Raw genomic sequence first — 23,608 nt, forward strand, 5'->3', positions numbered from 1 at the left:
GAAAGGGTAAAAACATGCCACTTTAACTGTGAGAACACGAACAAGGGTTCGGGAAAGTCAGAATACACATTCCAAGCTGCAAAGAATGCCTGCCCAGATGACCATGAAAAGAAGGACAGCTGTGCTGTGTACATACATCTGTTTGACCTCCTCTCAACTGCGTGTCTGCCGGCCTTCGTGGCCTCCTTGCCCGGGTGCTGCAATTTTGACGGACTCTGCTGATGGTCATTAGACAACTTGCCTCCACTCCTCCTGCCATTCACCACCATGTTCTTGGATTCTCCCAACCACTTCATGCCCACAGACCGCCTGACCCAGGTGCATTGAGTCGCTCTCTTCAGATAGCTCAGAGAATAATTCCAACGTTCTCTCCTGACAGAGACAAAATATGGAAAACAGAACCGGGAGGTAAATACACAGAGGACCACACTACCCGGACCCTTGAGAAAGCTACAAGGCATGACGGCTTCGGTGCCAGGAGCCACGGAGGAGCAGCAGCCAACCCCGCCCGCCCGTGGCCTTGAGGGTGCGGGGTGCTCCGCTGGGGCAGCGAGGAGGGAAGGACGGGAGCAGCTGAGCCTCAGCCATCGCGGGTGCCCCACTGGGCACACTGAGTCGGCATGGACATGATCCAAGGCGTGCCATGGGTCCGCTCGAGGTCTCCAAGAACAAGCGCCCCCTCGAGTTCATTGAGGAACGGGTGGGGACACACAACCGTGCCAAGAGGAAGAGAGAGGAGCCCACGGGCGCGGGGGCAGCCACGAGGAAGGCGGCAGCCAAGGGCTGAACCCCATACCTCTCTGTGTAGAATAAAGCCTTTTTTTTTGGGGGGGGAGGTAATTTAGTAATTAAAGTTTCCACTCTTTAAAGACCACTTGGCACCCCAAGCCATCCAGTGCCGTGCTGAGGCCTCCAGCACCCCGACTCTGCGGGCAGGGAGCTCACTGCCGTGCACGTCGCCTGCGCTGTGCTCAGAGACCGGTGAATAGAAAACGCTCCAAGTACTTCCCTCTCAGCCACCAGGAAGGTTCGTTTTGCACCTTGTTATGCTGGGACTTAGGTACAGTGCAGCGATCTGCCCGAATGACACGCTCTGGTAACAGTATGTTAACTGTGCACGAACTACTGTTCTCTCTTCTGTTCCGAGAACTTAAGAAAAAGTATCTAAGTTCAGTTTTGTCCACAACAGCTTTGTCTTTTGTTGTTAATTTGAAGCCAACCATCAAGGTGTTTCAGGGACTGACACTCAAATAGCAAAGCACTGCCCATCGTGAAATGTTTGCCTTTACAACAGCAACAGAAATTGAGAAACGATATTTGCTAAGATAGAGCTATCCTTCACCATCTGAATTTTAATTAGCTGAAATTGGGAACTGAATGATTTTGATGGTGAGGGATGCCTGTAATTTATATGGACCTTTGGAAGTAAGGGTGTAACAGATTACATTTTGCTGGTCATGGAATGAGAACAGGGATGTCCGTGGCATGGCCTCATTATGGAATTATGTTTTATGGTAAATCAGACTAAAAGAGCTCCAGGATAAGAAAGTGCAGAACTTCGGAGGTAAAGGGGCTTTAAGATCCCAGTACAACTCCTTCGATTTGCAGGCGGAACGGACACCACAGAGGCGGAGAGGTCCCACGCCCCGGCCACACCATTGGCCGTGGCAGAATAAGGAGAACCCAGCACTGTTGCCTGAGGATCTCCTCCTACCCCAAAGGCCAATTTCCCTTATTTTTTTCAAACACAAAAAACACAAATGATACATTATCTTGAAGCGCTTCTAGAAATGTATAACTGGTCATACCTTTAATGATACCAAACAAAAATACAAAACATTTATTTTTTTAAAATCTTCATTTATTTTAGAAAGCATGTGCACGCGTACAAGTGGGGGGAGGGACGAGAGAGAGAGGGGGGGGATCCAAAGCAGACTCCCTGCTGAGCACAGGGCTCAACTCGGGGCTCATTCCCATGATCCTGAGCTCAGGACCTGAGCTGAAACCAAGAACAGACGCTTAACCAACTGAGCCACCCAGGCCCCCCGGAACTCATTTCTGCGTTGTTTTAAACTGTAAAACACTAAAGTTATAACCTGACCTCTTCAGTCCTCTTCTTTCTCGAGACGCCTCTCTGTCAAAGGCAGCAAGCGGAGCCCCCTGCGCCTCCTGCCAGGCAAAGACATGGCAGGAACGGCAGCCACTGTGGACAGCAACCTGCCCACGACCTGCCCCTTCCACCTGCTGCTTCATCCCCCAGTTCGACACCTTCAGAGGAAAAGAACAGAAGGAGAAGGTAAAGTGCTTTTGGTCCTTGAGGAAGTCCCTCTCAAGAACGCCCTCCTAGGACACAGTTTATGGGGCATGGCGGAAGAATGTGTTTTCAGGACTCAGGAGTCCTAACACCCTTCAGCGCTGAGACATAAAACAGAACCACGTGGGAGAGAAAGGAGCAACGTGGCTTCAGAGAGAATTAAGAGAGAAAAGAAAGAGCAAGTCATCTCTCCTCGGAGAATCCTGAATCCCAACCACGACCTTCGCTCAGAGATCAAAAGCAGAAAACCCGGACGAAGCCCAGCAGCTTGTCCTTAAGTCAGCCCCGCTCGAGGTCCTGATGTAAGCTCCTGTGGGAGAGCTACTGCTCTCAGTTGCTTACTCATTCACTCCATCATCTGTTAGGGTAAAGGGCGATGCCAAAATTTTAAGCTGAGGAAATTATACCTATTGACCTAATTTTTTCCCTGAGAATTAGGAAACGTTTGCCAATAAATCAGCACACTTCAGCCCAGGTCATGCAACAGAGCCTGAGATCCACTCTAATTTACACACAATTTCAACTAAACCGAGGATTAACGATCTACCCAAATCGGAGCAAACTCATTACCTTTCGTGTCATTTGTACCGCAGTCAACTGATACTATTTTGTTGGAACTTAAATACTAAGGTGTCAGCCCGTCAATCAGAGAACGAGGCTGATTTCACTAGATGAGCGCGCCGTGCGGGGCAGCGTTCATCTCAGCAGAGGCTCCCACACTCTCCACTTGCTCAGGTAACAGTGGCTGTCATTAAGGCAAAAAACTTCATTTACGTTCACAAATGAATTTTCCTGTAAAACCAGTTCTAGTGAAACTATAGGAAATTTGGGAGCGGCTTATACATTTCTAGCTCAAGGGGGGCCTGGGTGGCTCAGTCGGTTAAGTGTCTGCCTTTGGCTCAGGTCGTGATCACAGAGCCCTCGGATCAAGCCCCTTCTAGTGTTCAGTGGGGAGTCTGCTTCTCTCTTTCTCTCTGCCCCTCTTCCTGCTCGTGTTCTCTCTCTCAAATAAATAAAATTTTAAGAAAAAATTTCTAGCTCAAAATGAACATATATCCTACGAACTGGGCACCGATCGTTCTGCCCACCTGAGTGCGGTGCCTGCTGGTCGGCACGGCTCTCCGGCAAGCGCATATGCCGAAAGGACGCGTCCGCACTGAAGCTGGAGATGGGAGTTTCAAACACTGCCACAGCCCATGCTGGAACAGACTGTGACGAAGCAGAAGCTGAGGACACTGGGTGGCTAGCAAGGCCGACAGGCTTCCCGATGCCCACGGAGGTCTACTCCCAACAGAAGCCAGAGCGCAGTCCCTCTGGCCGGGACCAGACAGCTCACAGAGAAACACCACCATGGTCTTGACTTGGCTGACAGGGTCTGAGCTAAGCGGCCACTAACTATATTTACGAGCAAAAATTACCCGGAATTTATCCCAAAATAGGCAGAAAAAAATTTCAAGAAAGGAGTACTGGCCACTCTTTAAATGGCATCAACTACAAATCTCTCTCTGTTCTGATTTCCCAATACAACTGACCCTTAACAACATGGGTTTGAACTCTGAGGGTCCACTTCCTTGTGAATTTTTTTTAAATAAACACAGTACAGCACTATACATGTATTTTCTCTTCCTTATGATTTTTTTTAAAGATTTTATTTATTTATTTGACAGACAGAGATCACAAGTAGGCAGAGAGGCAGGCAGAGAGAGAGGAGGGAGCAGGCTCCCCGCAGAGCAGAGAGCCCGATGCGGGGCTCAATCCCAGGACCTGGGATCATGACCTGAGCTGAAGGCAGAGGCTTTAACCCGCTGAGTCGCCCAGGGGCCCGATTTTCTTAATAACGTCTTCTGCAGCTTTACATTACTGTAAGAACGCGGTGTGTAACACAGCAACATACAGAATTTGTGTTAACCAGTTACTTTGTCTACAAGGCTTCCGGTCAACATGAGGCTGTTAGTAGTTGAGTTTTTAAGAAGTCAAAAGTTGGGGATGCCTGGGTGGCTCAGTGGGTTAAGCAGCTGCCTTCGGCTCAGGTCATGATCCCAGTGTCCTGGGATCGAGTCCCACATCGGGCTCCTAGCTTGGCAGGAAGCCTGCTTCTCCCTCTGCCTCTGCTGCCGCTCTGTCTGCCTGTGCTCGCCCGAGCTGTCTCTCTCTCTCTCTCTGACAAATAAATAAAATCTTAAAAAAAAAAAAAAAAGTTGTACATGGAATTCTGACTGCATGGGGGCATTCAAGGGTCATGTGTGTAAAAGCATTAGAAAAATTATTAGACGTCTACTATATTCCGGTTCCAGGCCCTGAGGATACAGCAAAGAACAGAAACAGGTTTCTGCCCTCATATGTGCTTATATTCTAATGAAGAAATCTCTAGAAGTAACACATCACTGCAAGCACCTGGGAGAAAACAGCAGTTCCTAGGCAGCGGGGAGTGTTCCAGGTAGTGTGGGGGAGGGGGGAAGCCAGGCAGCAACGGAGAACATAACATGCCCCAGCAAAGAGCGAGCACAAAGTCGGGGAGGGGGAGAAGCAGTGGGTGTGCGGAGGACCAGCCTGGTGCCCAGTGTGGCTGTAGTGGGGTGGGCGGGGCAGGGGCATGAGGGAGGGTCAGACGGACCGCTAGAACGTGTAACAGAGGGCCTCAAAGCCACTGCTGAGACTTGGGCATGAACACTCAGGGAGACGGAAAGCAGGAATGATGTGGTCCAAGTTACCATTTTAAAGGCCCATGCTAGCTGCTTGCTGTTTGGAGAAAACCTCACAAATAAATGCTAAAAAAAAAAACCCCAAAAAACAAAAAAACAAAAAAACCAAAACAAGACGCAGATCTAATGCTGCTACTAGTAACTGGGGAACATAAGGGAAGGCACCAGTTAAGAGGCTACTGCAATGAACCAGAGGATACTGGGAGCTGGGAGCAGCATAGGTAGGTGGTGGGAAGCAGCTGGGTTCGAGATCTCTTCTGAAGGTTCGAGGGTAGGTTCGAAGACAGACAGGATCTGTGAAAGAAAGAGGAGTCTAATATGCTTCCGAATTGAAGGACGCTTTCACAGAGGCGGCAAAGACTACAGGAAGCTTGGGTTTTGGGAGGGGTTGGGGTGCAGGAGTTTGGCTTTGGTCACGTGTGAGATGCTCAGCAGAAACCAAGCAGAGATGGCGAATGAGCTGCGGGATACAAGGGCCTGGAGTACCGGTCAGGCTGGTCGGAGCACTCATGAGACGAGACAGATGACAGAAGTCTAAGGACAGAGTGGGTAGCCCTCCAGACGAGAAACCAGCAGCAAAGGATACTGGAAGGGGCAACTAGGGAGGGAGGAGGAGCAAGAGCAAATGAGGAATCAGAGCTTCAGGAAGGGAGTGACCCCCTTGGGCATGGCTGCAGATGCTCGCAAGGCCAAACTCTCTTGCAAGAGCTGAAACTCAGGGACAGGATGGGCCGCTGACGATCGTAAGCCCCGCTCTGAGACAACTGAGAACTTCTAAAATGGGCGTGATGTCTTGAAACATGGGCTTTTGGTGAAGAGTCAGATGGCAGAGGGGAATGTAAGGAATAACGAGTAGAAAGAGTCTTAAGGAGACGCCTGGGTGGCTCAGTTGGTTAAGCAACTGCCTTCGGCTCAGGTCATGATCCTAAAGGCCTGGGAACGAGTCCCGCATCGGGCTCCCAGCTACACAGGGAGTCTGCTTCTCCCTCTGACCTTCTCCCATCTCATGCTCTCTCTCAGTGTCTTTCTTTTTTTTTTTTTTTTTTTTTTTTTTAAAGATTTTATTTATTTATTTGACAGAGAGAGATCACAAGTAGAGAGAGAGGCAGGCAGAGGGAGAGGAGGGAGCAGGCTCCCTGCTGAGCAGAGAGCCCGATGCGGGACTCGATCCCAGGACCCTGAGATCATGACCTGAGCCGAAGGCAGCGGCTTAACCCACTGAGCCACCCAGGCGCCCCTCTCTCAGTGTCTTTCAAATAAATAAATGAGGGGCGCCTGGGTGGCTCAGTGGGTTAAAGCCTCTGCCTTGGGCTCAGGTCATGATCTCAGGGTCCTGGGATCGAGGCCCGTGTCAGGCTCTCAGCTCAGCAGGGAGCCTGCTTCCCCTCTCTCTCTGCCCGCCTCTCTCCTACTTGTGATCTCTCTGTCAAATAAATAATCTTAAAAAAAAAAAAAAAAAAAAAGAATCGTTTTCTACCGGAATGATAAGACCATCTGCGTGTAACAGGGTGGAGCTCCTGAGGGCGCGGCCAAGGCTCTGTTCCCTCTCCTTTAGAGCGGCCACAAGAATGATGCAAGCGGGCTCTGAGGACACCCGGCCGCACCAGCACCCCAGGACAGACCGCGCCAGTCCCCCGAGGCTCCCCCACTCTGAAGTCAGCAGGAAAGGAGGATTCACCTCATGCGGCTTCACCAGACCAACAGGTGGGGAAGGAAGCACTTACTTCAGATTCTACTTTCAAATATAAATTTTTAAAAAGGCAGGCAATTTGTGATAACACAAAACGTACTTGGAAACCACTAAACTGGGGCGCCTGGTGGTTCAGTTGTTGAGCGTCTGCCTTCAGCTCAGGTCATGCTCCCAGAGTCCTGGGATCGAGCCCCGCATCGGGCTGCCTGCTTGGCGGGAAGCCTGCTTCTCCCTCTCCCACTCCCCTTGTGTGTTTCCTCTCTTGCTGTTGTTGTGTCTCCCTCTATCAAATAAATAAATAAAATCTTAAAAAAAAAAAGAAAAAAGAAAAAAAACCCTCTAAACTAAGAGTTGTACTTAAAGAAGAAAGTATTTAAAGAATTAGAGTTGTATTTAAAGAGGAAACTTTTTGGGGGCACCTGGCTAGTTCAACCAGTGGAGCATGAGTTCGAACCCCACACCAGGTGTAGAGATTACTTAAAAATAAAAAAACCTTAAAAAAAAAGGAAACTTTTTCTATAATAATACCACTAAGGTAGGAGATGCGCGCACACCCCCCCCACCCATTCCAAATCACCAACAGCATTCCTTGTCTTTGGGGGAACAGGATTAATATTTTTAAAAATTTCCACCCCCAAAATTTACTATTTGTAAATTAGGAAAAAAAAAAAAAAAAACAACAACCATCAAACAAAAACCTGCTGACATTTGAAATTTTCTCAAAGGAAAGCACAGAGCTGTTTCATAGAAACTGAGCTTGGTTCCTGTCAAGTGCCCGCACTGTTTCCAGCAGTGACAGATCCTCGACAAGTGTCGACGAACTTCTCTCCTTCCACCGCCCCTTTGTGACACATGGGGGATTATAAACTGTTCAGTGACTTTCAATTTAACTGCTCATGCCCAATTTGAAAACGCTGGTTCCAGTCCTTTCCTAGATGTAGCTTTTGGACATTTCCTGCTGAATGTCTTAAACACAAACTAGGCTTTTAAAACTGTATCCAAAAAATGAAAACACGGATTCTAAAAGAATCAAGAATTTTGATATGTATAATTCCCGTGATATAACCAAGAATTTTCTAATGGCTTACATGTTGAACTTGTCTCAGTTTATCTTAGAGAAGTTATCCAGTGGCAAAGAAATAAGTCCCAAGGGGTTGAGAAGGTAACACATGCTGTTAACTAAAGCGGGCTTTAGCTTGCTGGAGGACTTGGAAAAACTTCACTGAGAAAAAGCAGAGCAAACACTTTGCAAGTGATTCGGCTACAGTATGCTGAGAAAACGATTCAAAACACCAAATGGTTAACAGCAATATCTCTAGAGAATGAGATCATGAGTAATTTTTTTTCACAAGGTTCAGCTTTTCAAAACGAGCCTGTATTACTTTTATAAGAAAAATTTAAAAGGAAAATAAAAAAGCACAAAAATCCTTCCACATCATTCTTATGTATATAAGTTAAAGCTAATTTCTACAACCTTAAATACAGTAATTCAAACATCAGGGAGTCACATGTCACTGAAATAGGTCCCCACATTTCTGATGCTTGTGGACGGACGCTGGTGCGCAAGGGCCACAGTCCCAGGCCCCCTGGAGAGATGTATTTAAAATAAAGGCAAGGAAGGCAAACCAAAGAGCATAACATGAAAGCCAGCACTATCCAAAGAGGAGACAAAAGACAGAGACGCCGCAAAGGAACAGAAGCACCCACATGGGTCCGGCAGTGAGCGCACAGGCTAGGGTCGGTGCCAACGGTGTCCCACCCGCGAAATGAAAATCCAGTTTCCATTCTAGGCTCACACTCCTGGCCTACATGCAATAGCGAAAACAAAAGTATTTGGAAATTGTTACCAACTACCATTAACAGAACTTACCTTGCCAGTGCCTAGAAGGGGCCTTTGGGACCCAGCCCTGTCCCCGCCCCTCACTCCAGCTCCAACTCCAGACCCAGCCCGGGCCTGTGAGTGTGCTAGGCGTGTTCCCTACACAGGGCCTCTGTGTTGGGATGCCGGCAAGCTGCCCTCGCGTGTGGTCCCCCCGACCCCAGTCCTTCATCCCACAGACTGCCTTGTTATATGTTCTTTCACGGTGCTTATTACAACTGTACTTCTTCGTGCGATGACATGGTAATACTTGGCTCCCGTAACGCCGTGTGTGCTGGCTAAGGCACACCTCCGGATCACTGGAACCTAGCACAAGGCCCAACACCGCGCAGGTCTATCAGTATCACATCCCCCTTCTGGTCGCAAACTGAGCCGCGCTACATGTACGCCTAACTGGGGACTAGTTCTTTCTCGTAAATCTGAAGTTACAAAAGGGCTCTACAATAACGGATCAGGGAATTACACATCAGTCTTTACCAATGGTTATCCCAGACTCATCTGTGATCAACACAAGCTCCGTGGGACCCTCAAACAGGAATGCATGCTATCAGGCCAAGACGAGCAGCCCGTGAAGCTACCAGAAACACCTGTGGTCAACATCCCACATCACAACACAGTAAGGCTGTGACGCCCTCCGACAAGACAGCTCCGCACTCGCCATCTGTCAGAGATGACCATGAACCCACGGTCACACCTGTAACCTGACAACCTGCTCCTATAAGTACTGTCAGAAAGAAGCGTTATTCGAGAAGTTAGACGACTATCGCTTCTGCTTTCTTTTCCAGCTTTGACAGAGTCCAACTCAGCAAGCACTTTGCTGGAGCCAGTCGACAGCCTCCCCAGGCGGCCGCAGGTGGTGAGGCAGGCCCCACCTGCCCCAGCACGAGCCGGCACCCGGTTAGGAGCAGCTTCCCCCGGCGCAGAGGAGGTGTGGCCGGATAAAAATCCAAGCTGACAGGACGGCAAGAGCCAGCGCTGCTGGTCACGCTGGGCTGGGCGTGCTCACTGCTCCCAAGGAGAATGCAGTGGGCTGAAAATCAGTCCTCAAGGATATCAGGTCTTAATCTAGAATCTGCGGCTATCAGCTTGTAAGGAAAAGGGTCTCTGGGGAGGCGATTTAAATTACGGATTTTGAGATGACACAGGTTATATAAGTGGGCTCTAAATGCTATCACAAGAGGCCTTAGGAGAGCCACAGAGGGAGCTTTGACACCATTACCCCAGAGGAGAGGGGGAGGACTGCAGTGACACAGCCACCGGCAAAAGACCACCGCGCAGAAGCTGGCAGAGGCAAGGAACGGATTCTCTCCTATGGCCTCCAGGGAGAGCCCTACCACACCTTGACTTTAGCCAAGCGCAACAGATGGTGACCCTAGAGCCTGCCCAAATGAGAATCCATCTCTGCTGTGCGAGGCCACCAACTTCGTGGTAGCTTGTCAGAGCAGCCACAGGCAACTAACACAGAGACCATGACAAAGTAAACCAAAGTGAAAATGCTCTACAGTCCCCAGACCCCCCAAACACATTAAAACTCCAACATATCACAGGAAAAACTCTTAAACACCTCTGAAAAGTTGTTTTAAATATACTTTTTAAAAAGGTCATTTCCCCCCTTCACCTGCACGTGTGAACCACAGCTACAGAGAGAACTATATGGATTCTGAAGGTAAAGCCAGCATCTCAATCACACATTTAACTGCTCTAACCCCAGATAACCAAGACCTTCTATAGAAGTGTTATGATTGTACATTTTTAATGTAAATTAATTAATGTAAAAATTTTACAGTAAGAATGAAAACTAAAACTCTTAGCTAGGATTTTTCACTTAGCAAAACATCTGAAACAGCAAAACATGCACTACAGGTAAGTCCACTATCAGACATTACAACACACAGGCCTGCTAATCCACAACTGGGCATGTAATCGACTCCCCCCTCCAACTGCCTCAGGGCAGAAACTATTGATTCACAGTTCCTTATTTACCCAGTAATATCCAATTTTCATCCAATACGTATCACAACAAAGGATTTGATATAAGAAAGATTTGTGTTTTCAATGGTCTTGGTAGGCATTTCTAAACTAAAGGTTCTAGCTGATGCAGTTTTTGGGACAAATTCTGCAAAAAAAACAAAACCAAACCACCTGCGTCCCCATCTCGCCACATCTGATCCATGTGCCCACCTAGTAATGCCTATAAATAAAATCAAGGATGCTTCTTTTGTTACTCCTCCCCCAGACCCACACAGCATTTTACTTTTCTACAAACAGATGCCACCTAGTGTCAGAAGTCTGTAAGGACAGCCTACAGTTCCTCAGAAGCCGCTAGGTAAGCAGAACAAAGAAGAATCCATTCTTACTGGGCAAAGACCTGGGTGAGGAAAAATTTCCAAAAGGTTAATTCTTGGGCTGGGTCTTAGAGGCCAAGACTAAGTCTGGCAGGAGGCAGGGCACATGGGGTTCAGGATGGGGCTAGGGATGGAATCCACGCACCTAGGTTCCACTCCGACCCCATTCATTTCTCTCTAGCACAGCAGCCAGGGACAAGTCATTTAACCTCACAAATGCCTCCTAAGTAAAAGGAAAATACAGCCTACTTCCTCGGTTTGTCACACGGATCAAACGAGCAGAAAGAGCTCATAAAGATCTCCAACTGGCCCCTTTTCAAGCGATGAAGGTAGAAACAGAAGGTCAGATATGCTGACACATTGTTCACAAAACTTAAATCAAGTAGAAACTTCCCCTCCATTCCTTATCCTACCATAACTCCCCCAAGAAAACAACCACATCACCATTTCCACCAAAAAGAGTTTCAAGAGAATAAAAGGACTGGGGTGCCAATTTATGAGAGAGACCCGAGACCAGCTTTGCTTTTCTGACTGCTCCTGAGGAGAAGGGATGTGGCTTCGGGCAACAATGTAGAATGTAGAATTAAAAATGTCAATGTAGAATTAAAAATCCTACCAAACTACCAAACCTCACATACCAACATCCAGGGAGATTACAGATTTTGTTACAGTGGAAGTTAGCCCATTGTGTTTCTGGTAAGACATATTTTTTCTTAGTGCAACTTCACTTTTTATTTTAAGGAATCCCTGCACTCAGCATCAAGCTCGAACTCACAACCCTGAGATCAAGAGTCTCGCACTCCACTGACTGCACCAGCTGGGTGCCCCACTGTAACTCCACTTATAAAACAAAAACAAATAATAGTTCCTCCATTCATTTACCATTTAATTCTCAAATCCTGTAAAGTACCTACTTTTTTCTCTCGATTATACAGACGGAAGGAGGCAAAATTTGCTCACTTATACTCTAGAAAGGATCCTACTGGTGAAAAAGTACTGGCTGGAGGCGGAGAGCAGCTCAAATGCAACAGTAGCGGCGGGCAGAGGGCTGAGGGAGGGAGGAAAGCTGGGGGAAAGCTCCGGAAAGCTCCGGGGTTTCAAAGAGAAGGCTGGCAAGACTTGGTAACAAATTAGACACAGGTGGTGAGGGACAGAAAGGAATTTAATTCAGATGGGCCAGAAGCCTCTAGCTGGGCAGACTACAACGCTGCCACAAACTGAGCTACAGAAAGAACAGGTTTGCAGGAAAGATGAGAAAGGTTCAATGTGCTGAATTTGGGGGGGGGGGGTCCACAACCCAGGTGAAGACCTCAGAACTCAGGAAAAAAGTGGGGGCCGTGAAGAGAGCAACACTAACAAAAGGACTTTACAGTTTACCAAGCGTTTCCACATCATCTCAATTCAGAGAATCACAGAACGGCAGAGCAAAAAACCTTAGATTAAAAAAACAAAACAAAACAAAAACCAGGCTCAGGAATACCTGGCCTGCCCAAAGTAATTCATTCCTCCTGACAAGATAATAGGCTACCAAGACACGAACCCAAAGGGAAAAAATGGGCTTTCTCACAGGCAGTTAGTGGAAGGAAAAGGGGAGAGGAAGAGAGAAGGAACTACGTCGGGCAAGAGGCAGGCACGTGGAGAGGCGGAGGTCCTGCAGACGGGTAAGTGCTGTGAAGTCCAACACACAGCTAAGGAAACATCTGCTCAAGCGGGGAGTGGAGAACTGGGTGCGGCAAGGGCAGCCTGGCAGTCCCGGGCACGACAGAGAAAAGCTCTGAGCTCCGGGTCCCAGGCACCATATTCACGCGATGGCTCTCACCAGCATCCCAGAACTGCGCCAACACCTGTACGTGCACCCTGCTATTTACCCCCGTCACAGCCCCTTAATCATACACTGCACATTCAACTATGTCTTAACATGAAACAAAAACATTGAGTTCTCTCATGTGTACAGTAACATACACGATATCACCCCCATTTTACAGACGAGAGCAAGCCTTAGAGAATTAGAAACAAATTAAGTCGAGGCTGAGTGAGAGCCTGTACACTCCTGACACTCTGAAGAAAGCGACACAAACAAAATTTTAAACATACTTTGCCCCATATTTGAAGAGTAAGGCCCTAGAACAAAAGTTGCTTGGTTCCTAATTTCTTGGATCTCAGAGGAGAGCGTGGGAAAAGAAACAACCCAATAGGTATGAAACTGCAAATTCTGCTAAGAACTTTAAAGGAAACAAATAGAATGTTAGAGAGAACCAGGTGGGAACAGACTTTACACTGGATGACCAGGGAAAAGAAATAAAAGGACAAATATAAAAGAAAAAAAAAAACCCGCCCCTCTCCTTTTTTGCGTGGGGGGTGGGTGGGGGGTGGGGGAGGTGGTGGTGGTGTCAAAAACACTCCTGGTATCTATATCAAACAAATATTTTCTGAGGCAACTGGCTTTGTCTAAATCCTCTTGGACCCTGAGTGAGGTCTGTTTTTGTTTCTCTTTTGAAGGAGACGAGAGAAGGTTTCCATATGGCCTCTCCAGCCCCAGACTCCACTGGTTCACTGGCTGAAGGATCAGGACCCCCTTTACTCCTCAGTGGGGGGGAACTCCATCTTCTAACTGCAGGCTGGTTTTCTTGCTAAGAACATACATCCCTCCACGTCATGCAACACAGGCATTTCCTTGAAAATAAGAATACTCCCCAGAGAGTGTTACACTGTATCAGCTACTGCAACCTTGTTCCACAAATTGGACAGACGAAATGAATCATTCTGCAGACCTGGAATCCAACATTCATCAAGAACCTGCCCGGGGCCCCTGGGCCCTGTTCGTGGTGCTGGAATATTGTTGCGTCCACGGAACGCTAGAGGGCGCGGGTGAGCTTCAGCTTTCAGAAAACCGGGCAAGGCCACTAGAGTGGGAGACCTTGCGTGTCCAAAGGGAAGCCTGTGAAGACTGGCTATCTGAAGAAGAGGGCAGAAGGATGCAGAGTAGAAAGCAAGATGACCCTTCAGGGAAGGGACCTTCTGCCAGAGACCTGAGAGGCAACGCCCCTGCCGTCAGAGATCTGCCCGGCAGGAGTTCTGATAAAGATGCTCCAGTTGAAAACACAGGTGTTTGTTTCACCCCGACACACCCCTGAGGGTCCATCTGCTCGGCAACCCTACGAGGTTGCGGAGACAGGCACGATCACTACACGTGAGATGGCTATGGCTCAGGAATAAAACTGCTTTCCTGAAGTCAAACTGCTATTCAGGGGTAAGGCCGGGTCTAAAACCCAGTGTTCAAGCTCAGGTCTGGGGTTTACTCCAACACCTGAGCCACTTGATACGTGCATTGCCCATAAATAAAAAAGCTTCTCACCAGGGAATGCTCCCTAGGTCTATCTACTTTCTTCTTAGCGCACCCTTATTAATACAGAAAACAGAGACATCTAGTAGAGAAGCAAGTCATGAACAGGAGCCATCCAGAAGCAGGAGCCCTCAAGCTGTGGGGCCATGAATATACTCTGGCCTCTTGATTCTAAAACCCAAATGACTGTAAGCTACAGCATCAACTCAGAAAAAGGGAGGAAAAACTACATAAGATACATGGATGAATCATGTATAGAGAGGGGTGTCAAAATATTAAAATAGTTCTTAAAAGTAAGAAAACAGGGTGGCGATTAAGTGTAAGTGATAAAATAGAATTCAGAATTGGAAGTGATCTCAGAGATTAAAGTTCAGTTGTAGAAGCTGAGGCTTGGCCCCATGTCTTATATAAATAATGACAGAGCGGACTGAAGCCCAGGTATTGATTCTTACTCCAATGGTCCTTCATCAAACTCCAGAATTATAGGTTAAGTAGTCATAATTGCATACAACCCTGTGTGGTTTAAGTTTGTCTCACACAGACATCAGACAGCCCCAGATCTGGCTGCCAGAGGTGGGAGCCGGAGGCAGTGACTGACTGAACTGGTCCCAGGAACTCTTTGGCATGATGGATGCGAAACGTAATTTTGAGCATCGATGGCTATGGAAATCAGTGACTTCTTTTCTTCTTTTGTGAAAATATTTTTTCTTTCTTTTTTTTTTTAAAGATTTTATTTATTTGACAGACAGAGATCACAAGTAGGCAGAGAGGCAGTCAGAGAGAGAGGAGGAAGCAGGCTCCCCGAGGAGCAGAGAGCCCGATGCGGGACTCGATCCCAGGACTCTGGGATCATGACCTGAGCCGAAGGGAGAGGCTCCAACCCATTGAGCCACCCAGGTGCCCGTGAGAATATTTTAGAATGCAACTGGTCCCTGGTTCCATCACCAGCTCTGCAAAGATAATACATCCACTCTAACTGTCTCCAATACGGGGTGTCAAAAGGAAAAGCGTTTTATTTTGTTTTGTTTTTTAAACCTAACATTAGGCGTTAATATGGCTTTACAAAAATAAGATTATGGGTCTTTCCTGTACAGATGGATTCTTACCATGGCATTCCTTTAAAACAGTAAAATCCTATAATGCAAATAAATTAAGATATGCAAGACTAAATTTTAGGAATACATCTGTTGAATCACAATATGTTTGTAAATGACAAATGCTTTCCTTTATTTGAATAGGACAAAAAGAAACTCAGATCACATTAATAAATTCCGAGATAGATACCAGTCAGGCATGACCTTTCTTCTCAGCCAACACTTCTAGGAAACAACAAATTATGGAGGAGAAAAGGGTCTACAGTAATAAGTAAAATAAAAACAGATTTGTAGAGATTGGGGGTGGGGGATGATGTAGAGTTGGTAGAAATAATTTAAAGAAAGCTGTTAACTTTTCCCTCATTAAAAATCCTTTAGACAAAAACCTAGGATACTCACTCCCTACTGTTCGCGAGGACCCCTTCCTCGTACAGCATGTTCAATGGAACTCAGCCATTAAAACTTCAGGGCTTAACTCATATTTCAAACTTAAGAGCTCCAAACAGAAAGTAGTTTTATGAGTTCAAAATTGGCAGTCTATGCAAGAAATCACTTTTCAAATCACTGTGTTCTAATGCTTAGAACACCCCAATGATTACAATTTAAAGTGCATTAGCTAGTTTAATTTTATTTTGTAATAATTTGAGCTTGTGCTTCTTATAGCAATTAAACCTATTTCCTACACCAAGACATGTCAGTTAAATAAGTTTTTGCCCCCAAAATAAAGAGTAACTAAAAGTCAGACTGAAAAATTCAGTTACATCCTATATAGAAAACATCTTTCTACTGCATACAACTGTATCTGAGCTAGAACTACACCATTTACTTAGTGTGTCTGTGTAACCAGTACTGGGTCACTGTAGAGCAAGGACATAGGATCCCGGTGTGGAAAACTCAACAATTACAGTGTTCTAGGGCTAACATAGAACAGAGTCCTGCAACTCCTCCACCACGGAGAAGGATTCCGGTGAGTGGGGAAAAAGTAAAGCTAACATATGGTAGGCAAGAGTATAAAACAATGGTTATAAAACCACATGGTTTATCGGAAAGGATTTGCTCTCCCAAGCCATGGGAAGGACATTCCTGGGGACAAGGAGCTGTTCAGATGGCACACATGTCTTTGCAACACAACTGGCCCACATACTTATGTCCTACATAGAGAAAAGTCAGAATCAATCCCAGATTTATATGACACAAGGGAAAAGTGACACATCAACATCCCCAAAACTCTTTGCTCGAACACACGAACAACCTGTGACCACTTCCTTCACATCATGTTCTGCTATAAACCCCAACTTTCCACCACCCCCCCCCACCCCAGTAAGCCCACCGGTATCTGGTTCAAGGACAGGAAGCAGTTCAGTGTGTGTCTGATAAGACAGATGAACATATCAGCAAGAGAGCACTTGGAAATGACTTTGAAAGAGTCTGGTTTCAAAGTTCATGGGTACAAAATCAAGCCCTCCTCTCTGGAAGACTAAGTATCCATAATAACCCTTTCACTCTCAAACTAAGTTGCTTTGTGAATAACAACAATGTTTTAAAGTAAAATCAGAAAGGACATATTTCAAAAAACTAAATACAAGCTTTGAAGCTCTGTAACCTGGAGATTAACAAATTCACTTTCATCAAATGCCTACTAAGCACCTACTCGGCACCTGCTCAAGGCAGAGGAAGTAAGTAATAACCCAACCCTTAGTTCACAAAAAAAACTGAAGGGACAGGCAAATAACTAAATAAAATGTCGAGTAACCACTGTTCAGGGAACGCAGAGGAAGTGTGGTCCTCCAGAGTGGGCCAGTCTTTGCAGAGAACTTTCTCACTGGACCTTTCTGACGGATGGGGTGGGGGGGCGGGCAGGGGGCAGAGCCAGGCTAGGAATGCGGACCAAACGGCGCCAGGCATGGGAAGCTCGTTGCATTACAGCCTGGGAAAGGGAGAGTAGAACGTATAATGTTTAAAGAGTACGAACTGGAAAATGGGCCGGGAGTTTCCCCACATGCTGGGATTAAAGCGTCTGTGGACTTTACTCTGCGAATATAGGGAGCTCCGACAGGGACGGGGCCACACCTGTGTTTCAAGTTGCCAAACGTGCGGCTACAAAGTAAACTTGTATCCACAGCAAGTAACTCGTTTCAATATACACAAGTCACCCGCGATTATTTCAGACAAAAATGATTTCTCCCCGCCCTTTCCGAAATACTTATGCTTTTACAACTAATCATCACAAGTGACAGCCGTGTTCTCCGTGTCAAAAACGACAGGAAAAAGCTCCAGCGGGCAACTGCTTCCTCTGACGATCCTACGGCCGTCTTCCCACCACGTTTAACCACACTTTGAAAAAGTTTAAAGTAGCTTAAGTGTAAAACGGACCTGATGCAAAGTCACAATCACGACCGACCAATTCATCCGCCCGCTACTCTACATAAGACCTCCCCGCGAGGCCGAATTCCACTTTTCTAAAAATCCTCTTTAAGGAACACACGTTCACCTCCTTAGTAACCCTAGTTTTTCCACTTGCGGGATGGAAGCGACAGCTCCTGAACCGGGTCAAAGGAGCCCGGCGACAGAAAGAGAGCCCCTTCCTCCGGTCCAACGCGCTTCTACACCATTCTCGCAAGCCGGATCCCGCGGTCGCCACGAAAACACGATCCCCACCCCCCACAGGTGGGAGCGACGCCGATCCCCATCACCTCCGGGCGTGCAGACGGACGACCGCCACTCTGCGGGACGGCCGGGGACCGAGGGGACCTGGGGCGCGGGAGGCAAGCCGCGGCCCGAGGCCGGCGCCGCTGTCAGCGGAGGGACGGGGAGGGTGGGGGACGGGCCCCGGAGGAGACCTGGAACGAGGCTCGAGCCCAAACAAAAACAAGCCGAAGCGCAGCGCGGCAGAGGTAGCAGATTGGGCGAGCCCGATCACGGCTGCCCATTGGAGAAGAGGGAAAACAGAGTCCCCCAATCGCGAGCGGCGGGGCTGCTCCCCTCGTGCGGCCGCGGGCCGCCCCGGCGCTTCCCGGCCCCGCGCTGCCCGGTGGCCGCTACCGCTCCCTTCCGGCGGCGGCGCCCACTGCAAGGCCCGCGCCCCCGCCCGCCGCCGCCGCCGTCGTCGTCCGCCGCCACCCGCCGCGCCGCGCCCCTCCCCCGGCCGCCGCCGCCCCCCCCCCCGCGCCCCGGCCCCGGCCCCCGCCCGGCCCGGCGCCCCCGCTCCCGCCGGCCCGCCCCCAGCCCGCCGCCGCCGCCGCCCGGCGCCCCCGCACGCCCGCGCCGCGCCCGCCCCCCGCTCACCACCGGGCGCCGCCCGCTGCTCCTCGGGGCGCAACGCGGGCCCGCGGCCCGGCCGCTGCGCTGGGCGATCCGCGTTGCCGGGCGGCACTTCCCCGGCCCCCCAAAAAATTAATCACCAAAAAATAATTCCCGAGAAAAATGGAGAGTAAAATCCAAGATGGCGGCCCTGCCGCAGCACCACCCGCTCCATCCGCTGTCGGGAAATAAGTCCCAGCCGCGGTCGGAGCCCCCCGCCCCCATCGCGCCGCGCCCCCGCGTCCCCACGCCCGGCCTCACCTCGCCTCTCGCGCGGCCGCGGCGTCCCCAAGGCCGCCTTCGCCGGGGGTCCGCGTCCCGGGTCCTGGCGCCGCGCGCGCCGCCTCCGGTGTCTGAGCGCCCTCACCTCATAGCCCCGGAGCCTCGCCTCCCGCGCCGCAGACGCGTCGCCGCCCCCGGTGAGCCGTCCGGACGCCGCCCGGGAACGGTGGAAGGACACGAAAAGGAGTGCCCTCGGCCGGGCGGAGGGACACCAGCCAGCTCGCGCCACCACTGCCGTCTCTGTTGCTTTTACGGGACGCGCGGAGGGGGGGGCGGGGGAGGCGGAGAAACACGGAAAAGAAACGAGTTCCTCGCTGGGTGCTCGCGGCGGCGGAGGGACAAAAAGAGAATTTAGGGAGAGCCGAGGGAAGCCGTGAAGAGCTGTGAGGAGCCGTCGCCTCGCGTCGTCCGCGGCGGAGGGATCCTTGTTGAGGGTCGGCAGGGATCCCTCCGCCCCTCGCTGCCCTTTAAATCGCGGCTGGAGGCGGCGTCGCCGCGCGCCCCTCAGGCGCCTCCCGGGCTCCGGCCGGCTCCTGGGCGCGGTTGTACCCGCGGGGGCCGGCTTCCGACACTGGACTAGGGGCAGCGCCGGGGGACGCGCGGGCCCCTCGGCCGCTGCGTGTGCCGGAGGCCCCGAGGGGAGGCGGCCGCCACGAAGGCGAGCGTCTTTGTTGTGGGAGTGGGTGTCGTCGGGCGCGGATACACCCTTACCGTGTGGGCCGCCCGCCCGGAGTGTGGAGGGAGGGGGCAGGGAGCGTGCACTCACCGGCCACTGGCTTCCCGGTGTCAGCCGGCCGTCCGCTGAGCACCTACTGTGTGCCTGCCGGGCTCTCCGAGAAACGGGGCTACTTCCGCTTCCCTCCCTCGTTGGGCAGTGCCCGCGCCGGAGCTGCGGCCGCACCCCCGTCCCGGACACGGGCAGGTGCGGAAGATGCCCAGGGTCTGGCAGGCTCCAGGCGCTGAGCTGTGGGAAGAGGGCGAAGTGTGCGAAGCGCCGCCCTTTGGGTCCTGCAGCCTGATAATAATGGCTACAAAGTAACAGTAATGAGAGTAACATGTAGACAGTCTTTATTGGATGGTGGGCACCGGTCTCAGCGTTTTGGTGCCAGATCTCATCGGCTCTTCACAACTACCCCCAGGAGGTGGGGACCGTTGTGGATCTTCCTCACACGTAGGGAAACTGAGACAGGTTAGGTGACCCCTAGGACAGCGAGTCGGGACTTGAGCCAGAGCCCTCATCCAGTTCCCCAGGTGAGAAATGAAGACCCGCAGAAGTTAAGTTGCCAACGACGATGGCAGAGGCACCGAGATGCTGCCTGAAGGTGTCCCCTTGGGCAGTGGAGACAGGAAGGGTAGGTTGCAGTATGTTAGGGGAAAGGGGTGGTTAGGAAATGAGGAACCAGTAAGTGCAAAGTGCTGGTGGGAAGAGGAGAGGGGGAGCCGGGGAGAGGGGGAGCCGGGAAAAGGCTCCTGCGGGCTAGAGGGCCTCGTGGATAGATGGATTCCAGGAAGAGCCCTGTTTCTGCCTTGGTTTCTCCTTATCCCCAGGGCCTGGCACAGAATAGGCACACCATAAAGGATGATTCAGGGGAGATGGAGAGATTGTGGATGATCGCAAGGACTGTGGTCCAGCTAACCCCAACACACGTGCTTACCTCATTTGCCCTCCTTGACCTTGGGTAGGAGACATGGTGCTTATTCCTTCTACATATGGGAAACTGAGGCACAGTGATTTGCCAAGAGCGTGTGTGTGTGTGTGTGTGTGTGTGTGTGTGTGTGTTTAACAGGCAGACGGGGTGTTTAGATCTTCCAGACCAAAGCTCCTCCCACTGTGGGCACCTGCTTTCCCCACTTCCCCCTCTGGAAGCCAATTGGGCTTGGAGGGGGAGAGTGTGGGCAGTCTCACCACCCCCCAAATAAAGCAGACCCAGGCACATAGGCTGGGTCTGGATCCGGATTCCTCTTGCCCTGTCCCTCTTGCAGACACAACTAGCAAATGATTGCTTTGGTTTTGTTAGTTTCTGACTTATCACTAAACATTCGTTCCTAGATTTTTATAGTGCTTGGCTCCAAATACTCCAATTACATCCCAGAAACACTGAAATTGCCTTTGCCATCCCCTCCCCCACCGGATGTCCACAGGAGACATGCAATGGGAAATGCACAGGAAAATGAGGGAAACCCATCTGCTTGCGACGGGCAGCCTCAGCCTTGTGTTGGTCTTGATGCCCAGGCCTCAAGCCCAACCATGCAGGCACCAGTGTCCTCCCCATTCCAAGCTTTCCAGAGTTCACCCCAACACAGATCCCTGAGACTGACACCCAAGTCCCCACTCCTTTAAAGCCCCCAGACTCCCCAGATGCTGGCACACTCTACTTATTCATGGCTCGGGGTCAGGCCAGGTGTTCTGGGCAGTGACTTGCAAGGGAGCAGGCCAGGCCTACAGCCCAGCAGGGAAGAGAGTGTAGATCCCAGCACAGTATCCTCTCAGGCTCCCCAGTTCCGGATTTGCCTCTCCCCCAGCCCCCTGCATTGCTGGCTACTCAGGGTGGGCTGGAGCTCTTGGCACAGCTGAGTCGGGGCTCAGGACGTTGATGGAGCCTAGATTAAGGGTGGCTAGGGCTAAGCTGGGCAGAGGGCACAGCCCAGAGCCATCCTCCTGGGGGAGACTGAAAATTTGACTTCCCCACTGTGAGCATGGCCAGCTGGAGGCCTCCTGCTGCCAACTGGCAGAGGAGGGGTGGATGGAGGACAGGAAGTCCTGTGGCCAGGCACCTGCCCAGCCCCCATGTGACAGGAGCCATTGGCATTTACACTGTGAAGCCTCTGGATGCCCCAAAGTGGAAGTGCTAAGCCACAGAGGCAGTGGGGCCCCCACCAGGCCTGGACAGATGGAAAGATATTAAAGAGGCTAAAGAAAGACTAAGTTGGCGGAAGGGGCCTGGCCAGCCTGGAGCCGTCCTGGGAGCCGCACCCTTGCCAGGGCACTGGCTGAGGCTACCCAGCCTGTTCCGGTCCTCCCAACAGGACCCAGGGGCACGCCACAGAGGCCCAGCCTGGTCCCACCGACCCTGCGTCACTCTCTAATTTCCCTTCTTCAAATGCCAGGTTCACCCAGTGACTGGCTGGAAGGGATTTGCTTGGTGGAATCTCGTTCCCACAGGGAGGGCCCGCAGGTCACCCTGACCCCAGAATTCTGGGCTGGGTGGCAGTGGCTTCTTGTAAATTGCTATCTTGACTTGTGGACTCCGCCCATGTGTCTCACTGGCCCCCACCCCTGCCCAGAAGACAGGTCTGTTCCAATGAGAGCAGGTATCCAAGACTACAGGGAGAAGGGCAGAGGGCAAACCCAGGACCATGCCAGTGACCTGTCTGGGCCAGCTGCCTGAGCACCACGAGGCTCCCTGCACCATCCTTGCCTTCCCTGCTCTCACACTGCTCCCCTCTCCTTTGATAGATGAGGACACCCAGCCTCTGGAAGGTCAGGTGACCTGCCCAAGGCCACGGAGTCAACAGCAGCAAAGACTTTATGGCCGCTTCCAACAGGGGCACCGGTCTGCCCTGGGTTTGAATCCCAGCTCCACGACTTCCCAGCCATGTGATCTGGGGCCAGTGACAGGGCCTGTCTACGCACCACCCCTTCTACTGTGAAACGTGGCAGTCCTTGGATCTGCCTAGAACTCATTCATGTCTTTGCACTCGTTCATCTAGTTGATGCCCAAATTCTGATCTCCAGCCTGGACCCTTCCTCTGAACTCTGACCCCACCCCTTAGGTACTTAACAGGCATTTCATAGACGGCGTGGCTAAAACACACACACACACGCACACGTGCACACTCACACCCCTCATATCTTCTTCCCATTGCTCAGAGCCAATAGCTAATTTTCATTCTCCATCACCAGCCTTTGTGGCTTTCTCTCCGTAGCACACATCTTACTTGTTCATCTTGTCTATTGGCCGTCTGTCCCTTCCAGGCTATATGCACCTTGAGGGCAGGAGCCTTTGTCTGCCTTGTTCATGCTGGGCTGCATCTCCAGCATCCAGAATAGTGCCTCGGGTTGCTGACCTGCCAGGCTCAAAACACGAAGGGCGACACTAACCTTTAGCAGTTGACCTGGTCCCCAACACCGCCAAAAAGAAGCCCAACTCTGGTGACCCCTGTCCTCACACACGCTTAGAAGTGAACACAGAAAGGACCAATGGCAGCTGAAAATCGGGTTTCCTCAAGGGCAGGAAAAGCTTAATCATATTTTTTTTTAAAATAATTTCAAATTTACAGGAAGTTTCCACATATAATACAAAGAAGCATCCATCCTGAGCGATCTGCCTGTAGGTCGCGACCCGGATGCTCCATGACTCGAGAGCACGTTAGGGTGTATTTCCTTCCAACTGAGATATCCTTCTAGGAAACCAGACCCCAGGGACCAACGTCAAGAAATCACATCCAGGGGCGCCTGAGTGGCTCAGTGGTTAAGTGTCTGCCTCTGGCTCAGGTCATGATCCCAGGGTCCTGGGATTGAGCCCCACATGAGGCTCCCTGCTCAGCGGAGAGTCTGTTTCTCCTTCTCCAGCTCCCCCATGGCTTGTGTTCCCTTTCTCAGTATCTATGTCATAAATAAATTAAAAATCTTAAAAAAAAATCACATCCATAGATGGT

At 50.4% G+C, this 23,608-nt stretch overlaps 1 protein-coding gene across 8 annotated transcripts in view; it reads right to left on the reverse strand.

Moving 5' to 3' along the window:
• The window catches only part of KMT5B (lysine methyltransferase 5B), a 52,666-nt gene extending 32,814 nt beyond the window's left edge, over positions 1-19,852 (reverse strand). The window contains exons 1-3 of one of the 8 annotated variants that reach the window (XM_047690202.1): positions 17,596-18,459; positions 15,219-15,221; positions 137-372 (exon numbers count right to left, since the gene is read on the reverse strand). In XM_047690202.1, coding sequence (XP_047546158.1) covers positions 137-296 — 160 coding nt within the window. In that variant the 5' untranslated portion in view covers positions 297-372; positions 15,219-15,221; positions 17,596-18,459. Of the gene's footprint in view, positions 1-136; positions 373-15,218; positions 15,222-17,595; positions 18,460-18,652; positions 18,834-18,928; positions 19,378-19,715 lie in introns of those variants that run through there. The other 7 variants (XM_047690203.1, XM_047690204.1, XM_047690200.1 and 4 more) reach the window with 7 other exon arrangements.
• Positions 19,853-23,608: the final 3,756 nt, after the last annotated feature.

Source organism: Lutra lutra, chromosome 10 (assembly GCF_902655055.1).
Source record: "Lutra lutra chromosome 10, mLutLut1.2, whole genome shotgun sequence".
Lineage (NCBI taxonomy): Eukaryota > Metazoa > Chordata > Mammalia > Carnivora > Mustelidae > Lutra > Lutra lutra.